Raw genomic sequence first — 27249 nt, 5'->3', positions numbered from 1 at the left:
CCGAATGTACACTAGACTAGACACTAGACCGAATGGTTTTTTGCCGGATATACCTACGATGTTTCTTTACGCTTGTAAAACGGCCTTAGAGCCACTTCGACTTCTAAGAGTACCAGCTGTTTTCGAACAGGCCGCAACACATGAATGTTTTTGCCTTTCTAACAGAAAGGTTTGGTTATCGGTCGATTTGAGAGATCATTAATTATGGGTCTTAGACATACCTTTATAGGTACCTATCGACTCAGCTCGACGAGTTCTGTTGATGTCCGTGGATTTGTATGTGCCATTTTAAAAATGTCTAGAACGTTTTTGCGAAACTGGGCTGCACAATTAAAATGATTTTAGTCTCAAAAGAATGCATTTTTTTTTCTACACAACCCTTTCAAAAACGGGAAAAAAACAAAATAGTTGAAACCGTTTTCTTTACCAAATACATATCATACTTATTATGGCATAAAAAAAAGTTGCTAGTGGCGCCTCGAAGCAGCAGCACCAGCAATCATTTATAAATTGAAGATAATCAAAATAAAAAAATAATATTTTTATTAACTCGAGAATTGAACCAAAACCCTTCAGATCCCAAGTTGCAAGCGCTATCCAATAAACCATCGGCACGCTTGATTGAAAGCGGCTCAAACTCAAATAGGTAAAAGGCATTACTAAGACGCACCGTGGTCTGGGCAGTTTCTCAGTCTGCTGGGGCAAATACGGCAACAGTGTTTATATCTTACACTTCTTGCTTTTCAATGCAGCAAATGGCGGATGGGCGTTTCCTTCAGAGTCCGCCATGCCTATAGACATTATAATTTCATTTATGAAATTATAGTGTCTAAAGCCATGCCGGGTGTCAACAAAATGCAGAGCCGTACAGGAAACTGCGTTGGGGGGGAATTTATATGAAGATCTTATGACCCTCGTTTTTTTTACTCGTGTTGAAGAATGAATTTATGTTTTTTTTTCATTTCTACATACTCATACATAATTTAGATTCAATTTCAGATGCAGAATTCAGATTCAGTTTTCAAATTCAGGATACAGGTTTAGGAATCAGAATTCAGGATTCAAAATTCAGAATTCAAAATTCAGATTCAGAACTCATATTCAGATTCAGAATTTAGATTCAGAATTCAGATTCAGAATTCAGATTAAGAATTCAGATTCAGAATTCAGATTCAGAATTCAGATTCAGAATTCAGATTCAGAATTCAGATTCAGAATTCAGATTCAGAATTCAGATTCAGAATTCAGATTCAGAATTCAGATTCAGAATTCAGATTCAGAATTCAGATTCAGAATTCAGATTCAGAATTCAGATTCAGAATTCAGATTCAGAATTCAGATTCAGAATTCAGATTCAGAATTCAGATTCAGAATTCAGATTCAGAATTCAGATTCAGAATTCAGATTCAGAATTCAGATTCAGAATTCAGATTCAGAATTCAGATTCAGAATTCAGATTCAGAATTCAGATTCAGAATTCAGATTCAGAATTCAGATTCAGAATTCAGATTCAGAATTCAGATTCAGAATTCAGATTCAGAATTCAGATTCAGAATTCAGATTCAGAATTCAGATTCAGAATTCAGATTCAGATTCAGAATTCAGATTCAGAATTCAGATTCAGAATTCAGATTCAGAATTCAGATTCAGAATTCAGATTCAGAATTCAGATTCAGAATTCAGATTCAGAATTCAGATTCAGAATTCAGATTCAGAATTCAGATTCAGAATTCAGAATCAGAATTCAGATTCAGAATTCAGATTCAGAATTCAGATTCAGAATTCAGAATCAGAATTCAGATTCAGAATTCAGATTCAGAATTTTTGTAAATTTATTTTCGGCATATCGGTGAAAAATTTAGATTCATGGAGAAAGAATATCAGAATTAAAAATTGATGAAGCTGGATGTTGCGAGGTAAAGTATGGTGTACGTTAATAAATTTTCCTTGCAAAAATGTTCTTTCGCTCTTTTCATCATCCGTAAAATTTCTCCTCACTTTATCAATTTTCAATTCTGGAATTGTTTCTCCAAGAATACCAATTTGCACAGTTTTTGATAAATTTGCGATGACTTAAAGATCATTACGCATGAAAACACGATTTTGTTTTGTGAAAACTTTTTTTCACAATTTTTCTGAAATTAAGTTTGCTGCATACTTTTAGGGGTAAAACCATACTATTAAAAGTTGTAAAATCCGAAATCATAAAAAAAAATTTGGATGAAAGAAATTTCAATGTTGAAAACCGTGTGATGCAAAACAATCAAAATGAGATTTACAAGATTAAGAATTCAGATTCAGAATTCAGATTCAGAATTCAGATTCAGAATTCAGATTCAGAATTCAGATTCAGAATTCAGATTCAGAATTCAGATTCAGAATTCAGATTCAGAATTCAGATTCAGAATTCAGATTCAGAATTCAGATTCAGAATTCAGATTCAGAATTCAGATTCAGAATTCAGATTCAGAATTCAGATCCAGAATTCAGATTCAGAATTCATATTCAGAATTCAGATTCAGAATTCAGATTCAGAATTCCGATTCAGAATTCAGATTCAGAATTCAGATTCAGAATTCAGATTCAGAATTCAGATTCAGAATTCAGATTCAGAATTCAGATTCAGAATTCAGATTCAGAATTCAGATTCAGAATTCAGATTCAGAATTCAGATTCAGAATTTAGATTCAGAATTCAGATTCAGAATTCAGATTCAGAATTCAGATTCAGAATTCAGATTCAGAATTCAGATTCAGAATTCAGATTCAGAATTCAGATTCAGAATTAAGATTCAGAATTCAGATTCAGAATTCAGAATTCAGATTCAGAATTCAGATTCAGAATTCAGATTCAGAACTCAGATTCAGAATTCAGATTCAGAATTCAGATTCAGAATTCAGATTCAGAATTCAGATTCAGAATTCAGATTCAGAATACAGATTTAGAATTCAAATTCAGAGTTCAGATTCAGAATTCAGATTGAGAATTCAGATTTAGAATTCTGATTAAGAATTTGGATTAAAGATCAACCTGGAATTTGAAATTGGAACTTATATTCAAATATTAGACTAAGTGTTGTAACTCAAAATTCAAACTTTAGAATCAGAATAAGATTTCAGATTTAGTTTACAGAATGAGATTAATCATTTAATAGTCATATTACTTTCCCCTCCTTTTGTGGGAATTTTTCCTCTATGCATGGTTGAGCTCTAAAAAAGGTATCATGCTAGGGCACGCGTCACGGCTATCCATCAATATTGTAGTTGGTTTTACTTATTCAGTAAAAAAAAAGCATAAAAAAACAGTAAGATTCGAACCGTGACCAGCAACGTGAAAGTTCTGGTTGCTACCACGGCACCATTTCAGCGTGTTATAAATCTTGGAAATTCTACTGTTTAAATACCATTCTTTCCATACATAAAATGAGCTCCTTACATACCAGTTCGCTTTTCCCCAAAAAAACGTATCAGGCATCATTTTTTTATATTGAGATTGGAATTTTTCGTGTTTGAATATCTGAAATCATACTTATATGATTCAGAGGGAAGGAATCTATCATGTATATTCTATATTATTTTATATATTTCCAAATATAATTTAAACTCTGTTAGAAAGGCTCCAATCCACTGTTAAGTGTATTAAATCGGGTTTTTATATGAGCTACCAAGTATTTGATTCTTCCTATTGTCCCATTGTCTATGAAGTCAAACATCGATTCAGGCTTATGACCATTTGGTCTAGCCTCCATTCGACCAAACGTCCATTCACCCTAAAAGCCAATTTGCCTGTTCGACCTGACGACCTTCACACGAATAACCTTTAGTTTTAAGACCCATTTAGCCTAGTGTCCTATTCGGTAGGATATTCTTCGGTCTAGCGACTGACTTAGTGCCGGTTTTCTCAAAGGGCCAACGAGACATAACACTTGTTTGAGTGTATTTTGCATTTAAAATTCTAGAAGATTGACGTTCCCTTCCGATTTAGACGTGTAAAATACACTCAGTGTTAAAAGTCCGGACTTACCTGAGCTTGTACGTACACTCAGAAAAATACTATTATGTATGCCATAAGATTCTCTTATGAAGTGGCGCCATAAGAAAAATTAATGAAATTCATAAGATTGTCTTATGACGCGAATGAATTCTGAAGATGAACGACGAACAGTAAATCACTTTCTAATAAGAAAAAATCTCGATATTTCATGCTGAAAACATTCACTTTATTGTTTGCCAAATTTGTTTAAAATTAAATCCTTCATGGTCACCATCAGCAGCGCATCAACAGACGGCTCCATCAAAGTTTTTTTTGCCGCATCTTAATCTTCGACCTTTCGTTTTTTGCCGATCAGCTTGCTGAAAAGTAAACAAATAATGTATTTTGGTTTACTAATATATTCAACGTTCACACCAAAAACATCAAATCGAACTTACCATTCCGGAGATAACAATAACATTTAACATTGAAGGAAAACTATAATAACTATGAACTGGCGATTGCTTCGTACTGTTAGATGATGAAAAAAACTGATGCTATGAATGAATGTGTTCATCATTTTTTCACAATGCCGTTTCTTCTATTTTTCATAAGAACATCGTATGAAAATTGAAAGAATTTCATAAGACTCTTATGAAAAATTAGTTTGGACACAAAAAAGTGGTTCATAAGATGTATCTTATGAAATTTATAATAAGATTTCCTCTGAGTGTACACTTACCTAACACCACCCCAAATACTGACAAATATCATCATCCTTTTAGAAGTTGATTATATTTCTGATAGCCCTTTTTAACAGGTGTGGAAGAATTTGAACCGTCAATTAGTTTTAGAAGATTGTAGTGTTGTCCACCTTTTACGGTCATGTATATGCGTTTCAACGCAGTCACAAGGCTCCCAGAAGATTACACCGCGATACCAGCCTAATAAGCTGACTAGATAGAACTCTGATCTATGAAGCTCTACGTAGCTGAGGTTCAACGGTATGGTGGATAGTTTAGTCGAGATACTCCCGGGAAAAAAAACTCTACAGTTACCACTGAGGACCTTAGCGCATGGATCGAGGAATGAAAAGTTAGCTCACAAGGACTTCACAGAAACTTCCACAGAGTGGATCCTAAGTCCATCGTAGAGGTCACGTTCAGTACACCGGGTTTAATGACTCAGGTGTATCTCTATATCGACCGATTGGTCTACTGGATACAACTTGAAGTACATGTAATTTAGAGGGAGATCTAGGGATACCTGAAAGGGAAAAGGAATAATGCCTGTGCGGTTTCCACTTTAAACGTTAGGAACGCCTTCAACAGTTGGACAGTGAGAACTTCTATAATTACAGCACAAACAAATCGGGAGAACCAAAACCTAGGGTGAAGGTAGACCGACTTCATCGTGGAGGATTGTTTGGTATAGATTCCTCGGTCGAAGCTATACTAAAGGTAAGATGCAGTAGGTAGGATAACTTCATCTCCCGGAAATACCAGAGTAGTTCTTTTTCTACGACTGGAGCTGTAGGACTTAGATATGACCTTCTCCGCAGTTGGAATCGTAGAGAATGGGATATTATTCTAGTGAGATTTTTTTTCCTTCGAGAGGAGAGCCCCTTGAAACCAGCAGTTGATCTTTTGTGGTAATTACCCCGCGTTACTATATGCTATCAGGTTACTATATGCTATGCTTGCACTATGGGTTGAAGTGTCACTTGATTGCTGAATAAGCATTTTATCCCAATCGGGTATGACATCAAAGATGTATAACCTGCTTAGGGTTGATATGCAACCATACGTCTTGTGCGCTTATTAACTTCGCTCCAAGTACACGCTCTCTCCTATTGAGGAGGGCGCAGCAGTTGCATAGAAGATGCTCTGCAGTTTCTTTTTCGAACCTGCAGAACCTACAGTCTTTGTTTTGAATAATGTTTATCCTTTTGAGATGCTGTTTTGTTGGACAATGTCCAGTCAAGAGACGTGTGTGAGTACTTAACTCGTGCTTACTTAAGTTCAACATGTTTTTGGAGTGTCGTGCGCTTGGTTCAATGAATCTTTTCGCCTAAGTTGCTCCCTCAGCTGTTCTCCAGTTGGAGACAATAGTGGTGCTTTCCCAGTTCTTGAGTTCCATGTTTAAGGCACTCCTCGATACGCCGCAGAAAGGTTCAGATTCAAATTAATAGGCCTTGAGATCCTTCCCTAGCTAGTTGGTCTGCTTCTTAGTTTCCTAGAATACCGCAGTGGCCTGGACCTCTAAATCGAAATACTCTTTTCCTTATGGCCAGGTTTCTTAGTGCAACGATGCACTCCCGATGCATACTAGCTTGGAACGTACTTAGTGCTCGAAGAGCGGCCTGGCTGTCAGAAAATATATAAATACTTGTGTACCTGTATCCTCTTTTCAAACAGGCTAAAGTACATTCTGAAATTGTTTGAACTTCTGCTTTAAATACTGTTGGCCAGTTTCTAATAAGAATTGAGATCCTGAGTTTTGGTCCGAACATACCTACCCCAGTCCAATTATCCATTTTTGACCAATCAGTAAGGAATTTTATCAATCTGGAAGGAACCACAGGCCCACCTGACTCTCACACGTCCCTATCGTTGATATTTACATTGTATGGTATGTCTAGATTGAAAGCGGGTTCCATCCAGCCATCGTTCTTTACAATAAATGAGTTTATTTTTTTATATTTGATTTTTCAAGATTTTTAGGTGTCCTGTAATATCCTCCTCATAGAGAGTTTTGTTTTTGGAGAGTCTCAAGGCACTACGTTCTGCTTCTAACTCAATAAATTGATGTACTGGCAGAATATTTAGTAGTGTATTTGGAGCCTAGGGTTGCTATTTTCTTCCGGGGCGTAGCTTGCACAGATTTGGTCCACCATACTAAAGAGGCATAAGAGATTTTGGGTCTTAGGCTGATGTCATGCTGAAGCAACTAGCAACGCGACCTACAACGCAACGTTCACACGACTAACCAGCTCTCATTTGATCTCCATGGAAATCGCGCAGACCTGTCATACTGGTCGCTTTGTATAGCGCGACCAATCTGATGCCAATGTGTTTTGTAGCGCGACTAGTAGGAAATCCAATAGGAATATTGTTTTTTCTCGATTTGAAGCAGTGATTCCGGGTTTTAAGCACAATAGTACGAAGATCTGTCCGAACTTGTGATAATAAACTAAAAAATATCTTAATCGGCGAGAAAATTTTCATGAATTCTTAGTCCCGGCAAAAAAAACAAGGAATTTTGTCGGTTCAAATTTCGGCATTCTTGCAATCCGGGTCGTGATTTGATGAGTTTTTGATGGCTCCCGAAAGAAAGGAGACGATTCAAAGCATTATTAGATGTAGAGAAGTGATGATTTGTAGGGAATTTCAAAGTGACAGGTCGCGCCAGCATGACATACCAATGCGTTGCAACGCAATCTTATTGGAACGTTGCGTTGTGTTGCGTTGCTAGTTGCTTCAGCATGACATCAGCCTTATTATAGCTGTATACATCCAGTGTATAATTTTCGCCTTTATTCCCCATTTTCTCCCTACTCCTTTGAGACAGATCCATAGAGCTGTTGTAGTTGTAGCCTTAGCAATTACATGCTCTATATGTGGGTTCCATGATAGCTTTGAGCCTAGTATAATTCCTAAATATTTCACTTGTGATTCGAAGTTTAACACTTCTCCATTTCATGTTAGAGGTTTTAGTGTAGTTTTTCGTTTTGAAGTGAATGCTATTACAGTAGTTTTGGAAGGGTTTATGTTTAGTCCCTCATCCCTGCACCAGAATACTGCGTAGATAAGTGCATATTGCATTCTATTAGACAACAGATTCTCATGTTTTCCCCGGGCTGTAAAAACTACGTCGTCAGCAAAGCCAATAATTTCGAATCCCATGGATACAAGTTTGTTTAGGAGGTCGTTCACGATCAATGACCACAACAGCGGCGATAAAACCCCACCATGGGGACATCCTTTCGTTGGAGTGACAATTATTGTAAGTCCTCCCAAGCTAGCATAAATGGTTCTATTTATTAACATGGTACTAGTGCAGCCAACAATTGCTGATTTGATAGCTGATTTGATTGAGTTGAGATGCGTTGCCGAATGCACCTTCAGTGTCTAGAAAAGAAGCAATGATGAGAGATACCCTCGAAGTAGAGTGACTCTCGACGTCGGAGTCATTTAGGCCGGCCTAGAATGACGTCTTCGTCGGGAATCTAGATTGGCTCACAACGCCAGAAGACATAACCTTGAATCATTGCGATGAGAAATTGAATCGCCAAGAGGAAAACAATAAATTGAGTTTATACAGTTGACAATATAGTTTATGGTAGATTCGGTTATGTTTATTGTCAAAATAAGGGTGGGACTTCAAACGTTAATTCAATAGTGTATTATGCAGCACAGGTGACTTGTGTAAAGGCTTTTTAGAATCAGAGTCAGGAGCAACTGCCTTAACTATTTTTTATGTTAAGCTTCCTCAGTCAACAGGAAGACTATACCACAATAAAGAAAAATCCTGGGGTAACGTTTGATCAAAAATGCTTAACAAATCGCGATGATAAATAAATATTGACACGTAAGAGTTCACAAAGGCATTTGAAAAAAAAAAACATTATCATTTCACAACCGATTGCAATCATAGTTTCCGTTTTACAAGCATAACCTTTGTCATTAAAATCAAAACAAGATGCACCGAAACGAAAATTAATTTCAAGATTAATTTTCACTGACAACCGGGCAAACTTATCTTATCTCGAGCTCGAAAGCAAAGGCACACAGAAAAAAAAACCGCAACAAGTGCACATTTCCCCAACTTAAGTGGTGGCAACTTAGGAAGGAAGAAGCGTGGCAAAAGAAAAAAAGAAAAACAAAACGCAGCAGTAGTGCCCCGGACAAGGCCGACCCGAGGAAGAACTCCAGAAGAACCACTAGAAGGTGCGGTGCAGTGGAAAAAAAAACAAGCAAACCGAACTAAACCGAGTGAACAAATAACAGACGACGACGTCAGATGGTTGGTGCCAAGGAAGCGACGCGACAAGGGTAATATTCGCCTGACAAATTCCATCAAAAAGTGAGTGGAAACTTTTTGTAGCTCCGCAGCCAGTTGTGTGTACACAACTAAACCACACCGCGAAACCGAACCTGATGTGCACACATTTAACTCTAGGCTAAAGCTAAATATTTTCATCAACTGTGCTGCTGCTGCTACTACACAGAGGCCGTCCATCAGAGTCGAGTCGAATCGAGTCGGAGTCATTTCGAGAAGCCCCCCTCGCGGGCGGGGGGGTACTCTCGAATTCACATTTTAGCAGCCCCCCGACAACTGAATGTTTTGTGTGTGCGCGCGGCGCACGGTTCAACGTGGCAAATTTTTCGAAGCAAACCGAAACAACAACAGCAACGACATCGACAGTCAGCCTGCCACAGACAGGAGGGGCTTTTTTTGCGCTCGCTTCTCTGTGCGGGGGAGAGTCGGTCTGGGGCTGGGGCTTGGGCGAGGAGAAACCTGCAGATAACGAACTCAACCTGTGGGTTACACGACGACCGAATATGAAACGAGGGGGTACCTACTGTTGAGTTTCGCCGGGGTAAAGTCGGACAACTCGAACCAAACCGGGAGTAGAGTGCATAACAGATCATTGCACCAGTCAGAAGGTACTGTAGTAGTCTGTGGTGTGCCAATAGCGAGCGGGTACTTCACGGTTCATTCCTTGGAACACTTGGGTAGACTACCTTCATCGACGTGCTGCACTACCTCCTGTCTAGCAGAATTCACTGGACTTGTTCTCCCCAAACACCCCCCTTCGTCACCCTCTCTTGTTTGCTCCGAATGTCTGTGATGGCTTCGAAACCGAATTGTCTATCTCTACTTTTGTGCGAGCTGAGTTCGTTCGTAATCATCATTTTACTCCATCCAACGTGCTTGCTGTTCCTCAACAGTTTTGCGGGACTACCGACTACCGAGTGTTGATGTTATGTTTTGCTTTTTTTCCACAAACAACAACAACAACAACTGTATGTGTGCGTGTTGGTGAACGGGCAAACGAACGAACATCTGTTGGCTGGTTGCCGGTATTCGTGTGCCGTGCTCGTTCGTTCGGCGATAACATTGACGTACCGAATCATACCAACACGCTAAGCAACTAAACTCAGGTTTTTGGTACTCTGGCAGTCGGGTCCTCGAATGGATCCACCGAACGGTGTTATTGTTTCAAACCGAATCAATCGTAACCATATTAGAACGAGAATTAAAACGCAATTTTTATGTTTCTCAACATACATGGAAACAAAAACATTTTTTTCTTTGAACTGAACTTCTAAGGTAAACAAATCAGACTAACGTTAAAGTTTAACGTTAGGCTGACTATTAAACCTAAGGTTAACATAATTTTTTATGTCAAAAAATACCAAAAAACTGATTCAAACTACTAATATAACCTTTTTCCACCTTAGGGAAAAAAACAACTACCTTGCAGCACCTCGAAACACCAATCACAAATTTGTTGTTGGTGGTTGTACCGTTCAACGATACAAACTAACATACTGAAGCAGTCATCGCACAACACCACGACCCGCAAAAGCGAACGCTAATAAAAGCGACTCGACTCGAGTCGAGTACTTTATTTTTGTCGCGTTTTGTGTTTTGTTGTTTTGATTTTTTTACTTTTCAACTAGTAGTCGTCGTTGTCTACTTCTAGCAGTTTGCTTCAAGAAACAAACTACTCGAAATTCCGTCGTGGTGGAGGACCAACGCGCAGAGTAATGATAATTGGTGAAGTTATGTTTATTTTCCCAATTTGCGATTTGCCTGGCTGGATGGCTGGCTGACTGCCTGGTGGTAGTTCTAATTGATTGTTTTGATTCTCCTTTGGGGTTGGAAGAAAATAGTGACGCTGTGGTGCGCCTTCAAATTAAACATACTAATCAGTGGGTTTGTTTTTACATTTTGTTATCGTAAGATCAATGGGATTCTCATGACTACTATAGAACATTTCAGTACTGAAACGAAATCCTAAGCTGACTGAAAATTAATCGAAAAACCGCAGGAATTGGGCGACGAATATTTTCAACTTGTTGAAGGTCGAAATTGTGTTCAATTCCCCTGTTGATGCTTGCAATCGCTAGTGCAACACGCTTCATTGATAGTTTCACGAAAAAGTTCAGTTCATTCTATTCTACCAACGATTTCTGCATATTAATCTATATTTCAACAAGTTATGGGCCCAAAACCTTTGAGGAGAGGAATAGAGAGCTAGTTTTGAGAGGATTCCTCTATTGATTCAATCATGAACCGAATTTTGATATGAGAGGAAACTTGTGATGGAATACTTGTGGTTAGTAAAGGGTGTCCACGAAGATATTGCCACACTATGAAATTGCTCTAACTTTTTAACCGTTGGGTAGATTTTAATGAAAATTTGGGTGGTTTTAGTTCATAGTGCATTGTTTACATCATACATCCAGTTTTAAAGTCCTGTGATCAAAACTTGCGGAAATAGAGTTGGAAGAACAGCTTGTGCGTGATAAAATCTTGCGCATTCATCACAAGAAAAAGGAATTCTCGCATCGTTCCATCGCTAAAACGTTGGGAATCGCCAATTTCACGGTGTCGCGAGTGATTGAGCGGTTCGAGGAGTGAAGGAAAAATTATTCCGTACAACACCAAAAATCACACCGCGGAGTTGGGGCCTTCAACCAAAACCCGAACGCCTCCGTTCGGGATGTGGCTAAGAAACTGCATCTAAGCCGAAGTTTTGTCCAGAAGGCCAAAACTAAGGCTGGGCTTCGAACGTTTAAGGTACAAAAGGCCCCTAATCGCGACGAGAAGCAGAACAAGTCCGCCAAAACCCGTGCCAGGAAGTTGTACCTCAACATGCTGACGAATGTTGAATGTTGCATCATGGACGACGAAACATATGTGAAGGCCGACTTCAAACAGATCCCCGGCAACCTGTTTTTCACGGTTAAGGATAAGTTCAACGTTCCGGAGTATGTCCGCACTCAGAATATGTTCAAATATGCGAATACATTTCTGGATTGGAAAGCCATCTGCACGTGCGGAAAGCGGAGTGTACCTTCCGTGACCCAGGACACCATGAACAGACAGGTGTACATGAAAGAGTGCCTCCAGAAGCGGCTGCTTCCTCTCCTGAAGGCTCACAACGTCCCAACAATCTTCTGGTCGGATTTGGCCTCATGCCACTACTCCGAGGACGTGCTAAAATGGTATGCGTACAATAAGGTCAATTTCGTGCCGAAAATGTTCAACTCTCCCAAAACTACGGAGCTCCGCCCCATCGAAAAGTACTGGGCCGATTATGAAGCAGCACTTTCTTGAACGACCTAAGATAGTGAAGACAGTCGAGGAACTAAAGAACGTATGGGTTTACATGCAAAAAACGGTTGATTCACAGGTTGTGCAGAATCGTATGGCCGGGGTTAAGGTCAAGGTGCGGGCATTTGCGTAATCAATTTTGTGTGTGGCAATTTCATCCTGGATACTCTTTAACTTTACCAGAGACTGGAAGAGCCACCAGCGCTGAGACCTTTGTTGAGATGTCAAAGGTCAGCCATGGGATGATGACAGAGTTCGAGTCCGGGAAAATTCACTTGGTGAGAGTTGCATGATATTCCAAGGACGTATTGTTACAGGCGCGTGTCGAGGATAAAATGAAATTTTCCTTCACAACTTTGCTCAGTATAGGAGACCTAAGGAGACTACTTTCGCAAAGACCTCCGTCTGCCTTCTTCTGCCCTCTCCTTATTCCGAGCTAATGTCAGTTGTTACTACGTTCCTTCTGTTTTTGGTTTTGTTGGTGTTTGAATTATAATCCAACGAGTGCCTAGGGAAGTATACGGTCGACTGCTTTAGCACAGCTAGGACTTCAATACTATGGGGTGCGTCCCGGTGCTCTACAGGTTATCGTTTGCGACTGGCATACTTACGACTCGCTAGCCTTCTACCTCTTCAGCATGGTGTTTCGCATGGAGGCGTTTCCGAGCCCCTGTGAGCAGAATATTTTTGGCAACTTTGGGTCGTTTTGTCCAATAAGTTCCGTTAGGGATGTTCGAATCTGTTACATATGGCATCTTCTGGCGAGCATTTCGATAACATAGTCATCCGTTGCATGTGGTAGTATTCTAATGCCATGGTCATTAGTTCGAGTGCAATAGACCGAAGTCGGGAAACAGATCCCAGCAACAAGAACGAACAATCGAAGTAAAGCTTAAAACCCACCAAACCTTAGCCTTTGAGCATTGTCAGCTACCTCTACTGATAAGGGAACCTTGTCTGATTGTCTTTCGCAGGCATAATATGACAGGGGCAGAGGGCAACAAAAAATGGTCCTTCGAGCCGGATCATAAGTTTGTTGTAAGGTAGATAAATGGGGAAACGAACTACGGCTCTGAGGCCGAATTTATCTAACTACAGTGCGAAGTCAACAGAGTGTATTTTTTTTCAATTCGGTTGCGAAGAAAGTTTCGACGTTAGATGACAACGAATAGTTGCAGTTAATCATCAATGAAATTAATAACCCATTTGACAAATCTTGTGAATTGTTCATCAAGTTGTAAGTATGCTTTGATATCAGTGTAAGGAAGGATAACTTAAAAAAAGATTAAGTAATCAGTCTGTATGATGTTAAGTTGCCGAAGACAGTGATCAATAAAGTATAAGACATGTTCAAAGGATTGAAAAGCATGTTCGCAGAAGTTGATATTCTTTGAACAGGAAATGAAAACTGATATTTATAATCACATATTTCAAAACATGCAACATTTTTCAGACTTTTCTACTGAAATTTAACAACAGTTCAACAAAATAAACATACGCTGAGCACAGGTTGTAGCACATGTCCCAGAATAAAGAGAATTAATTGTGTTTTTAAAAAACACTAAACACATTATATTTGTTCAACTGTTCGATTATTTGACGAAACTTCAAGAAATATTTCAAAGAAACCTTGTTTCCATGGGTTCGTATTGTTTATTTTTTTCATCACACCCAGAATACTTTGAAACAACTTTCTTTTTCTTGGAACATTGAGCCAATCGAACGTATTCCCCAAGACGTTCAAAAAACACGAGACAAATTTTGTTTACTTATTTGCTTCGCGAAATACTGACGCAATCTCATTATCATTTGAAGAGGTGGAGGTTTTTTCCCAATTTTTTTACGAAGAAGAGAGCGGTTTTAGGAATTTAACTTTCTCCATTGAAGAGTTTATCTGAATGCCTTACTGAAAGGGTGAAATAGAGTAAGAATTTTTTCAAAATGTCATGAGGACAGTATATCAAAATTATAGTCCCTTTTACAAACGTTAAAAATACAACGAAATTATAATTCCTGCGGAATCAGTTTCGTTGATACATTTAAAAAATTGTTTCTTGGAATGTCAGATTCCAGATTTACAGAACTGACCAGGAGTAGGATTCATATTCGAGCTGTCCAACCGTTCCTGACTACCAATATCAAAAGTAGCCATAAACTGGATGGAAGCTCTCTCACAGCTCGATAGATACGATAGATAGATGGAGATGGATATGGATACAGAAAATTGGAATGAATATGTATAAAAAAAAACGCACATTAGCACACGAGACAAACCAGTTTTTGGACTTGCCAGTGAACAACGAGCCAGCGGGAAACTTTTGCTTCGGAGCGCTTCTTCTGGTTACGCTTCAGGTGAATGAGGACACAAGCAAGCAGAAACGCAGAATAGAAACAGCAACAGCAACAATAAAACAGGACAACTTCACTCTCTGTAATAGGTTTCTTCCCGGGATGCCTCCGTCCCAGCTGTCCCCGATCCGGACTGTTACCCAACCAACTTTGGGCCGAACTGTGTGCGCTCGTCAAGGGGAAGCATGATGCCTTCTTTCGGAAGAAGGAATCGAACGCTGCCTCCTTCTTTTTAAAGGCCTTGTGAAGGTAGTTTCATAATTCACTAATGAAAGCAACCACAAGAAGCCTACAAAAAAAAAACGGCTGACCGAGCAACATTCACTCCACTCCAGAGAGAGAATATACTTATAATCGTAGCAAAAGCAAGAAATGGTGGTGGTTGTGGGACTACCAAGTCTCGTTGATTATAAGAGACGCAAAATTGAACGAGGGAGCAAGAAACGACGATACTTGGAATGGAGGCGACCGGCTTGTGACCTTTATTTCGGGTTGTAAAATTTGCTGATTCTGTCGAGTTGGGCTCTTGGGGTGGTACCAAGACCGAATAATGTTATTGAGAAAAAGAGTGTTCTCAAGGCGTTCTTGAGAAATCTCAACCGGAAAGTTAGGTTTGGATGATTGACGCGGCCTTTTTAGGAGTGCGCGTTGTATCGGAAACTTTGTTGGAAACGAGATTTAGAAGACTGGAAATATTCTGAAAAAAGTAAATATTGAATCAACTGTCATTTCAAACAGTTTTTTAAACTCTTCAAACATTTCATTGCAGACATTGCATTCTGATTTTCAAAGCCGGGAATGCTAACATTTAGTATGTGCTTTTGAACTGAATGAACTAACAAATCTGAAACAGTTGAGGTAGGAAAGCCAACAAATTATTAGATAACGTTGACCTGAGACGACCTCTAGTTCATAGAAACAACCTAACTGGGATGACCGATGCATTTGAACTGCTATCAGTCTGTTCAATACAGTTGAGCTGAGACAGCCAAAGACTGTTTTCAACAGAGTAGCTGGGACTGCAAACGACCTTTAAGAAACAGTAAAGTTGGCATAGATTCTAAGCTATTGGATGGAATTTCACTTGGACAGCCAACCATCTTCCAGGTTATGGAGGAATTGGCACATCAATCCAATAAATGGCATTGAGATAACCAATTCTTAACATCAGCTAACAGGATTCATATTCCCGCAAAAATTTTGTCGGTTGTAATTTTGGCATTCTCGCATTCAGCATCATGAACTGTCGAGCACTCAATGGTTCCCGAAAGAAAAGGGGACTGTGGTAGGCTGTGAAAGGACATTCTGGAATGTCACCCTTCCACTAAAAATACTAAGATTCTTCATTATTGCTCCACGCAGCTCCAAACAATTTGGCGAGTTCATGTCCTTTGGAACAAAATGGACAGAATTGGCCTCATAACACTGCAGGACACTTTTAGAATAGTGACGTGATGCCAAATCTGGCCAAAAAAACGCGGAGCTTCATCGTGCTGCTGCAAAAACGGCAAAAGGCGCTTCTCGAGGCACTCAGGTTTGTAGATCTTGCCATTTACTGTGCCCTTTGTCACGAAAGGCTCACTCCTCATTCCGCAAGAGCAGATGGCCTGCCAAACGAGATATTTGGAGGCGAATTTCGACATTTTCTACTTCTTAAATTTGTCGACCACATCGAACTTGATCTTGCCGGTGAAAAACTTCAACCCCGGAATTTGCTTGAAATCGGCTTTTATATACGTTTCTTCGTCCATCACACAGTAACCATATTTTGTCAGCACCATCTCGTAGAACTTCCATGCCCGAGTTTTGCCGTCGATTGTTGCCGCTCATTGCGGTTTGGGAAATTCTGTACCTTGTATGTATGAAGTCTAGCTATCTTCTTTGCATTCTGGACGTAGCGACATGTCGATCTTTCTAGGCAAATCACGGTTTGAGACGTTGGGATTTGCTTTAATCATCCGCTTCACCTTTTTCTCAACAGCTTCAACACTCTGGAGACGGTTGAATGGTGAATGTTCACATTTTTCCCAACTGGTGGTGCGACAGGTCATGAAATTCCAGGTTTTTGGAAAGAATTTGTTCTCTCGACTCATGTTGGTTTAGCGTGATGGGCTGACGCCAAATCCGGCCAGAGCAATGGTGGAGTCGTATGTTTTTATATAGTGGCAGCAACCTTTTCTGCAAACACTCCTTTTGGTAGATATCGGCTGTTATTGTTCCTTTTGTAAAGAAACTCGCCGACTTCAATCCGCAGGAACAGATTACCTGCCACACAAGCACTTTCTGGCCAAATTGGTGGTGGTCACTCACATCCTCCCCAATAGCTACAGTTTAGCATTGTGGTCCCGGAAGAGTACTGGAATCCTCTTTTACATAAGTTTCATCGTCCATGAGAATGCACGCATCTGGCTTCTGCAAAATCCGATGATACATCTTCCGGGCTCTGGTTTTGGCTCGTGATTTTTGTTCAGCCGTTTGTTTGGACACTTTCTGCTTCTTGAATGTCTTCAGGTTATTCCGCTTCTTGATCCGCTATGCCATTCCGATCGATGTTCCAGCTTTTTTGGCCAAATCCCGTATGGACATCGATCGATTCCGGTTGATTACCTTACGGTCCAGATTTGGGTCAGATGGTCCTGGATTTCTGCCTCTTCCTGGCAAATCATCGAACGTATAGTGTTCCCCGAACTTGGGGATGATGGATTTTACGCTCACCGGATGAATGCCGAATCGTTCACTTCATTTATCGAGATGCCCTTCTCTCGCATCCAAGTGTTCAACACACAAATTTTAACTTCTTTTTTAATTCGCGACATTTTGGGAGAAACGAATGTTTCAAACGTAAACAAAGCGCTGGTACCCTCTTGACAGAACAAGATGCTACATACAGGTAAGTAGAAGGCCCAAATATGTTTATAGTTCATTTTCGATACACTCCTTAGGAGCATTCAGCGGATAGAAGCCACCACCGGAGGCTTTTTCTAAAGACTGGATCCAGAGCTCTACAGGGATAGAAAGACTATAGTCTTCAGAAACTGGTAGCTTCCAAAAAATGTAGGCCTCTAGTCTTCGAAGAAAAGAAGCAGGTAGCTTCTAGCATCTGGGAACTAGCCGTCTACAGCGACAGGAACGTGGAAGTCACTGCTCCTGGAAGCTAGTAGCTTTGAAAGACTGGAAGCCAGAAGTCTCCAATTACTTGAAGCCAGATTGAGGACATCATCGCTCTTTCGATTCAGACCTTAGAAACTTTCTGACGAATGCCTGCTAACTACAATGTTCTCAGAAGACGAGAGTAAAAAGCCTCATCTGTTGAATCCTTTTGAAGTATTCACTCGACTTCCTACCCACAATCATTAAGAGTACCCCCTCAACTAACTCGTTATCCAGAACCAAACGAATCTGGGCCCCTAACCTGTTGAATTCAAAGATTTAGCAAGCAAGTGTAGCTCCACACTACATCACCAGTAGCCCTCTCGACGATAAGTGTTCACGGATCACAAGGATCCTACCGCTTTGACTCGACTTTTCCGTCACAATGAGTATCCCTTATTTTAAAACCAGACATATCCGGGTTCATAACCTGTTGAATTCAAAGATTTAGCAAGCTGACCAAGAGGTGATCTGCCATCGAACTAGTCTTCAAATTGTGCCATGTTGCACTAGCGATTGCTAGATGGAATAATGATTTTATAAAGGTTTCGAAACCACTCACCTGATTCCGCTGAAACTCTTCGATGGCCCGCAGAGCCGAGTCCGTAAGCTTGACGAAGATGAGCTCCTTGTTGCCGGCATCGACGGCACCCGGATGGAGACTGCCGGAGGACGACGTTTGCTGCTGCTGGGACAGTCCATAGTGCCCAGCGCACAGAGTGGCCATCTTGGTGTGCTGGAGGAATGCGTTCAGCAGGCACTTTTTTCCGGAACCCGGGACCGGAAGCTACCAAACTTCTAGTAGGTACGAACGAACCGGGAGACGACTGTCGGACGATGGTTTGGGGGAAGTGAAGTGATAGGGAAGTGCTCGGGGACCCCGGGAAGTGTTATGGTGTTATCTGATCAAGGTTAATCAAGGAATTTCAACTTTAGAAGACTTGAGACCCACTCTCACGAGCTCGCTCGCGACGATTGACGGATGATACACTCACGACGTACACACACTCTTTCTTGCCAGGTGGTGATTGCGGGTGCCCCGAGAGATTTATTTTCTAACCACTGCTCGACCGCTGGAAGGCGCTGCCGTCGATTGGTAATATTTTCGTAGGTCGCCTTTTTTGCCACGTAAAAATTCAATGAACTACCGATTTTTTTCATACATATATCTTGGAATTGGCTCTTTATTCCTTTATCTCTCCTTCGCTCTCTCTTTCTCACTCACTTGCACTTGCCCTAAGTGTGTAACCACCAGAACAGAAGACGAGACGGTACCGTAGACGGTGGTCGGGAAGTATGGGAGCGCAATTTTAAAGATTATTTTATATTCATACGAAGACACACGCTAAACGAGGGCAAGAGAGAGACTTGCGAGGGGACAAAGCACCTCACACGGTTGGCTCTTGGCTCGTATCACACTCTCACACACGAAAATTGGTCGGTCGGTCGATCGGTTGCTGACGACTGTGAATCGAAAATTATTATTCTTCTTCTTAATCACACACATTCGCTAGCGGGCGATAGGCAAATAATTCACTAATTCACTGCTGCTTAACCTCCTTCCTACAATTTCATCTGACTTCTCTTCGCTCTCTCCACACGCGTTGTCGTCCACTTCTCTTCTGCACTATTGTTCCCTTTGCTTCATTGGTTGGCCCGCGACGACAATCACGGTTCTTCTCTGCTCTGCAAATGAAGGTTTTTAATGATAAGTGTCTTTTGCCTTCAATTTCAATATACCATTTTTTGCTGTCAATCCCCACGGACGAATGGGTAAGAAAGACACAAAAAATGGTCATGCAATTTTGGCGTGTACAGGTGTGTTGGTGTGCAGTCGGAACGGCACTGGCAAAGCACATTCCGCCAGATGTGGTTGTGCGGCAGCAGGGTTTTCTTCGACTAGCTAGCTACTAGGCCATCACTCTCTCTTCCGGAGTATTGGTGCAATGTGGGTGACGATGTATGTGTGCGCCCTCAAGGTGTTGCACACGTCCGAAGAAGGAAGGAAAAGTTGCAGAAAATTTTCCTACAATCTGGTAGGCCGTTTCTTTGTTTATTTCAATAAATCACCTTTTGGGGATTAATTGGAAGTGGTTTGAAAAGGATTAACTTTCGTTTCACTGAACAGGAGACGAATACTTTCCAAACGTTTTGAAATAAGAAAGAAAAACATCACATGTCTCGATTTTTTGTTCTTAAAAAACTAAAAAAAAATCACTGGGCAAGCATGTACTTAAAAATCCTAATTGAATGGGCAAAATTCAAGCTAATTGCACCAAAATTAATGCGAGTCGTGTCAATCGACAGCAGTCCATTTCTTTTTCCCCCGATTGGACTTTTAACACCGACAGTAGTGAGGTTGTTCCGACCATAAAAAAGAGGGGACTCACTTGTCTGCCATCATCATATCCCATCCATACGTGAGCAACAACCATGGCCATCGTCAGTGTTGCCACACGGGACTTCACTTGCGCATCAATTTGGGGATTGCTTGCTACAGAATCGGGATGACCTTTAATGGAACTTTTAAAGTTCTGAAATAGGTCTTGAAGGTTTTGAAGTTTGACACTTCTAACCAAATTGATGACCACATATTTCACGATCGGATTACAACTGGTACTAGTTTTCTCATCATTGAATGATAATATCCCGATTAGTGAAGCACAACAAAATTATGCCTCATTAGTAATTCGGCAAGATATATCTAGTCCAGTCATAATTATATCTTACTGTGACATGCATACAACTTTTTATGAAACACGGACATCGAAGTTAACGGGCGCAAAGCGGACTACAATGAGTTTTGCTCAAAATATTAAAAAACTTGAAGCGGGAAACCAAAAATACAGCTGCATTAGGTGTGCATTTAGCGAATAATGCGGGTTATTGACACTCAACTAGAAATTATTCTCGAAGCATTCATATCTTGATGATTTATATTTATGTAAGGTTTTGTTCTGCTCAATATCAAACTATGCTATTTGAATGAGATCCCTTGGTTTTCTTTTCATTGACTATTGACACTCAACTAGAAATTATTCACGAAGCATTCATATCTTGATGATTTATATTTATGTATGTAAGGATTTGTTCTGCTAAATATTAAACTATGCTATCTGAATGAGATATACTCTTGGGTTTCGTTTAACTGAAAGTTTAATGTTTAAAGCTTGTTTAGGAAATGTTTCTTTAAGAGGTTTGAGACCGAAACGATGTCCATTTTTTGTTTTCGAAATATCAACAAAAGTTAACATCATTCTGCTCTCAAAACTCGTGACAACATTGGTTTACCTAGCTATCGTTGAGCTTTCAATAAAACTGACAACTACAGATTAAAATTGGAAGCTCAATTAGGCTTGCAAGGCGTGATAGCAAAATTTGGTATAATTTTGCCATAAAAGTCTGCTCTTCTGTTGATTCATCACTTAAGGATGGACTTCATTTGTTAGTATGTTTGAGACATATTCAAGTTCCTTAAAGATACTTGAATGTCTCAAAACCTGAGCTCAATTAATGAGAATCTCTGACCCGGTTGCTAGCACTGTCTTACCTACGATTATTGCTGCGAAGTGGCAACAATCTGACCGAATCTTGAAGACGACGTGTGAGTAGCAAAATACGCACACAGCCGACTCGTGGAAACAAACACACGAAAGCAGCAACAGCCTACGGTGTCCAAGGAAAGAAAAAAAAACCCACCGTGTCGTGTAACGGTGTGTGCGGCGAACAAGGAAAATCAGATTCCAGCCTGCCAGTCTTCACTATTTTCCACAAAGAAGCGAAAAATATGGCATTCCATACGCAAAACCAAACGTTCAACCATCGATCAAGTTTGTGATTAATGATGATGTAAATCATGAAACAAAACTGACTGCAAGTTGCATTTAACACAAAAGCCATCATTAGGTGCCTACTGGTTTTATGAGAGTCTCAGATTAGTCTTGAAGACTTTCCATATGAAAAACCTCAATCAAAGTGACAATGTCGCATTCATAATACATAATTTCGAACGTCAAACTTTCGAGCAACCAGTTGAAATTATAAAAATGCTATTAACACACAACACGAGAAGAAAAGAGCATAAAACATTTAAAAAAAATGTTACCAAGTAACCAATGAATCTGGGAGTTGGGAAATTCCGCAAGCCAACGTCGTCAGATTACAGTCGTCGTTCGTCGCTCACTTTCGTGAACCACTTCGTCGTGTTGCTCTCTCGCTCTGGACAACGGGACCTAACGGAACCAGCCATCTCGCTCTCGCCAAAAGAGCACAGGCCTTGGACTCGTTTTTTCGCCTTCGTTGGATGGCTCTGACTGACTGAAAGACCAACTTTATACGATTCAAATTTTTGGGAAATCAGATGTTACAAATCAATTTTCGAGAATAAACTTTTGAATCGGGTAACTTAAAAGTTTGAATTTCAATGTTACGCGCTTCTGAGAAAATGGAAGAATTTTCGATAACTGTGGTGTCAAAAATTACACCGCAGCATACTGCGATTGGTGCCAACATTTTCGTGTTACCAACAGTATGTTTCCATTTCTTATTTGTTCCCCCACCACAGCACCAATTCTCCTCGCGTGGCATCGGCACACAGCGCAAAAAATGTGCAATATTGTGAAAATTTTAATAGCAGACACCAAATGGCGATCCTATTTTTACTGATAAAACACCCGAAATTCAATTGAAGAAAAAAAGAGAGAGCGGGCACATTCGATTCCCGTGTTTTTTCGGGTTGCCTTTCTATCAAAAATATTTTACACTTTTTCAACATCCACACTGCACACTCTGTATATGAAATTACTTTTGCTGCCCTCAACTGTGAGAATCCCCCACCCCTTGCTTTCATGCTACTGAACTGCCCCACAAATTTTCTTCTTCCCAAAAACGGAGACCCGAAACGAGGGGTTCATGGTTTCTTCTTTTTTTTTCTAACGGCCCCAGAGAGGACACGAATATAAAATTTTAAAACCGTATTTCCAAAAATTCCACACGCTTTTCCGGATCTTCAAATTACCGCGATATTCACACACTTTTCTGCAGCACAGCACAATGGTACTTCTTTTCCCTTTGCTTTTAATCAATCTCTTTTCCTAATATGAAGGGGAAAACTTCTTCTCGCCTACTACAACGGCTTTTGCGTTATTAATCTTCCTCTAATAACAATACACACGATTTTATTACAGTATTCCCGTGGTGTTACTTTTACTACTCTAGAGTACACTCTTCTATTGGTAGTAAGAGCGTTGTGTGGTTTGATTGTTGGTTGGTGAATCAAAAATTTTAATGGTAAATTTTTGGCACGCGCAGCGACAGCGAGTCACACACAGAGAGTTCCTATTCCCGCACTCCACACACTGCGACTGACGATGGCTGCCCGAACGGAACCGATCGGAACCCCCCTTGCTCTCTTTTTCATCATCTGGGGGAGGGAACTCATGCTCACAAAAGAGAATTTAAAAAGAGAGAGAGAGGGTAATTTGTGAGCGAGAGCTATCACCATAACAGTGATGCCGAAAACATTGAAGATTGATTTTAAACAGTGAGAGCGTGAAATTTTCAAAATGTCCCTGTTTGGGTCTTTTAGTTCAATAATCAATTCAGTCGAAAACTGCCAACATTATTTAAACATTCAGTTAATTTTTTTTTTTTTTTTTTTTTTTTGTTTAGATTATAGTCGTTTTACCATCTTTATGGCATTCGCGACTTTATCAACGTTACAGTTGGCGGATCATTATTGAAAAACTATCCGGTACAACTGTGTTCGATGTTTACTCTTGGGCTCGAACTCGCGGACATCGGCTCAGGAAAAAACATTCAGTTAAGTATTTATAAAGTTGTTTTTTATAGTTTTCTTTTCAAGTTCACAACTTTTGTTCTGTTATTCTTATTCGCAAAAAGCCGATGAGATAAACTCGGATTTACCTAAATGAATGCTAAAAAAAAAAACATAAGATTGAGAGAACATGTAAACGAAGATAACATGAAGCGAGGTATCAAATTTTACATCAGAGATTCTGTTTGTTAAAATGTTCATCAAGGATCGTAGTAAAAATCCATTGAAAGTTGTTAGGAAATGTTTCAAATTTGAAGGTTATGCTTTCCTGCCATACGACTTTCTTCAAAAAAGCAGCAAGGTGCTACCATTCAAAGACATTTTTATTAAATAGTTCTCAAAACTTGGTTTCACTGAAGATGAATTTTGAATTTCATGTTAAAAATTTGATTTGATATTTGTGTCCAACTTGCTATTTTAAGGCAAAATTTCTATTCTGTTCAAATTGTTCTAAACACAAAAAGTTTTAGTTTTCAACTCGCTAAATGCAAATGAGAAATTATAGAAAAAAGATTGCAACACTGAACTTAGTGAGTGAAATCTCCGGAGCCGCTCTCAAAAGAGAAAGAGTAATTTTGAAAACCGGGAAAAAAAAGAGAGCGTCTGCTAGAACCGACAACCGAGAGAGTCGCAGCAAATGAGATTGAGTGTCCGCTCTTTGTTTACTTTTTGTTTGATGTTTTCCTTTTTGACATTTCGCTCGCAGCCAGCATTTGACAGCTGAATAGGTTTTTCTGCGTGGCAGTTGGAAAGGCTTTTATTGAAAGTCAGTAAGACGATGAGGGATGTCAGGTACATTTTTTTGTGTAGTTTTAGGAATGATAAATAAACATTTTCTCTTCAATAATTATTACAGTCTCTAACATCTTTGATCTTTCTATCGCCTCAATTTACTTAAAAAATCAAACTTATATTAATTAAACTATTAAACCGTAAAATCCTGCTGTCATAATCCGTTTAAACAAAAAATCAAATGAAGCAACTATGGGAATAGTTCAATGAATTTATTAGAAAAAATCACAGTTTAATTGATTAAATCCCTAAAAGCACGTAAGAATAATTTTGTCTAAAAAAATTAAGAGTTATTTTATTCATAAATTGAAATACAATTTCCAGTCAAAAAATGACAACAACAACAAAATGTGAAGTTTACGATCTAAATGAATGAAAACATTTTTATGATTTTATCTATTTCATTCCAAAAACGCAAAAATTCCAAGCATTCATATTTTAAACAATTACAAAAATTTCCAAAAAGTTTAAACATAACAAACATTAGATAAATAACAAAAATGACAACAATTGATTGGTTGTTTGATTAGAGAAACTTAAAATAACGACAAAAATGACAAAAATGATCAAAATGACAAAAAAAATATATATATAAAAAAAAGATAAAAAAATGACAATAGCGACAAAAATGACAAAAACGACAACAATTATGAAAATCGCCCAAATGACAAAAATGACAAAACTGATAAAAATGACAATTTTATTTACCACAAAAATGACAAATATGACATAAATAACAAAAGTGACAAAAATGACAAAAAAAGAAAATAAAAATTAAAAAGAAAAAATGACAAATATTACGGAAATAACAAAAATGACAAAAATGACAAAAATGACAAAAATGACAAAAATGACAAAAATGACAAAAATGACAAAAATGACAAAAATGACAAAAATGACAAAAATGACAAAAATGACAAAAATGACAAAAATGACAAAAATGACAAAAATGACAAAAAGGACAAAAATGACAAAAATGACAAAAATGACAAAAATGACAAAAATGACAAAAATGACAAAAATGACAAAAATGACAAAAATGACAAAAATGACAAAAATGACAAAAATGACAAAAATGACAAAAATGACAAAAATGACAAAAATGACAAAAATGACAAAAATGACAAAAATGACAAAAATGACAAAAATGACAAAAATGACAAAAATGACAAAAATGACAAAAATGACAAAAATGACAAAAATGACAAAAATGACAAAAATGACAAAAATGACAAAAATGAAAAAAATGACAAAAATGACAAAAATGACAAAAATGACAAAAATGACAAAAATGACAAAAATGACAAAAATGACAAAAATGACAAAAATGACAAAAATGACAAAAATGACAAAAATGACAAAAATGACAAAAATGACAAAAATGACAAAAATGACAAAAATGACAAAAATGACAAAAATGACAAAAATGACAAAAATGACAAAAATGACAAAAATGACAAAAATGACAAAAATGACAAAAATGACAAAAATGACAAAAATGACAAAAATGACAAAAATGACAAAAATGACAAAAATGACAAAAATGACAAAAATGACAAAAATGACAAAAATGACAAAAATGACAAAAATGACAAAAATGACAAAAATGACAAAAATGACAAAAATGACAAAAATGACAAAAATGACAAAAATGACAAAAATGACAAAAATGACAAAAATGACAAAAATGACAAAAATGACAAAAATGACAAAAATGACAAAAATGACAAAAATGACAAAAATGACAAAAATGACAAAAATGACAAAAATGACAAAAATGACAAAAATGACAAAAATGACAAAAATGACAAAAATGACAAAAATGACAAAAATGACAAAAATGACAAAAATGACAAAAATGACAAAAATGACAAAAATGACAAAAATGACAAAAATGACAAAAATGACAAAAATGACAAAAATGACAAAAATGACAAAAATGACAAAAATGACAAAAATGACAAAAATGACAAAAATGACAAAAATGACAAAAATGACAAAAATGACAAAAATGACAAAAATGACAAAAATGACAAAAATGACAAAAATGACAAAAATGACAAAAATGACAAAAATGACAAAAATGACAAAAATGACAAAAATGACAAAAATGACAAAAATGACAAAAATGACAAAAATGACAAAAATGACAAAAATGACAAAAATGACAAAAATGACAAAAATGACAAAAATGACAAAAATGACAAAAATGACAAAAATGACAAAAATGACAAAAATGACAAAAATGACAAAAATGACAAAAATGACAAAAATGACAAAAATGACAAAAATGACAAAAATGACAAAAATGACAAAAATGACAAAAATGACAAAAATGACAAAAATGACAAAAATGACAAAAATGACAAAAATGACAAAAATGACAAAAAATTACAAAAATGACAAAAATGACAAAAATGACAAAATTGACAAAATTGACAAAAATGACAAAAATGACAAAAATGACAAAAATGACAAAAATGACAAAAATGACAAAAATGACAAAAATGACAAAAATGACAAAAATGACAAAAATGACAAAAATGACAAAAATGAAAAAAATGAAAAAAATGACAAAAATGACAAAAATGACAAAAATGACAAAAATGACAAAAATGACAAAAATGACAAAAATGACAAAAATGACAAAAATGACAAAAATGACAAAAATGACAAAAATGACAAAAATGACAAAAATGACAAAAATGACAAAAATGACAAAAATGACAAAAATGACAAAAATGACAAAAATGACAAAAATGACAAAAATGACAAAAAGGACAAAAAGGACAAAATTGACA

The 27249-nt window shown here is 38.1% G+C and overlaps 1 protein-coding gene across 9 annotated transcripts in view; it reads right to left on the bottom strand.

Annotated features, from left to right (window-relative positions):
- The window catches only part of LOC129746624 (RNA polymerase II elongation factor Ell), a 259948-nt gene extending 236777 nt beyond the window's left edge, over nucleotides 1-23171 (bottom strand). For 2 of the 9 annotated variants that reach the window (XM_055740396.1, XM_055740405.1), the window contains exons 1-2: nucleotides 22838-23171; nucleotides 18383-19506 (exon numbers count right to left, since the gene is read on the bottom strand). In XM_055740396.1, coding sequence (XP_055596371.1) covers nucleotides 18383-18547 — 165 coding nt within the window. In that variant the 5' untranslated portion in view covers nucleotides 18548-19506; nucleotides 22838-23171. Of the gene's footprint in view, nucleotides 1-18382; nucleotides 19507-21925; nucleotides 22215-22624; nucleotides 22764-22792; nucleotides 22813-22837 lie in introns of those variants that run through there. The other 7 variants (XM_055740400.1, XM_055740398.1, XM_055740401.1 and 4 more) reach the window with 7 other exon arrangements.
- Between the last annotated feature and the right edge of the window lie 4078 nt (nucleotides 23172-27249).

Source organism: Uranotaenia lowii, chromosome 2, assembly GCF_029784155.1.
Source record: "Uranotaenia lowii strain MFRU-FL chromosome 2, ASM2978415v1, whole genome shotgun sequence".
In the NCBI taxonomy this organism is placed as follows: domain Eukaryota; kingdom Metazoa; phylum Arthropoda; class Insecta; order Diptera; family Culicidae; genus Uranotaenia; species Uranotaenia lowii.
Note: the sequence above shows the minus strand (reverse complement) of the source record. Positions and strands in the feature narration are given on the sequence as shown.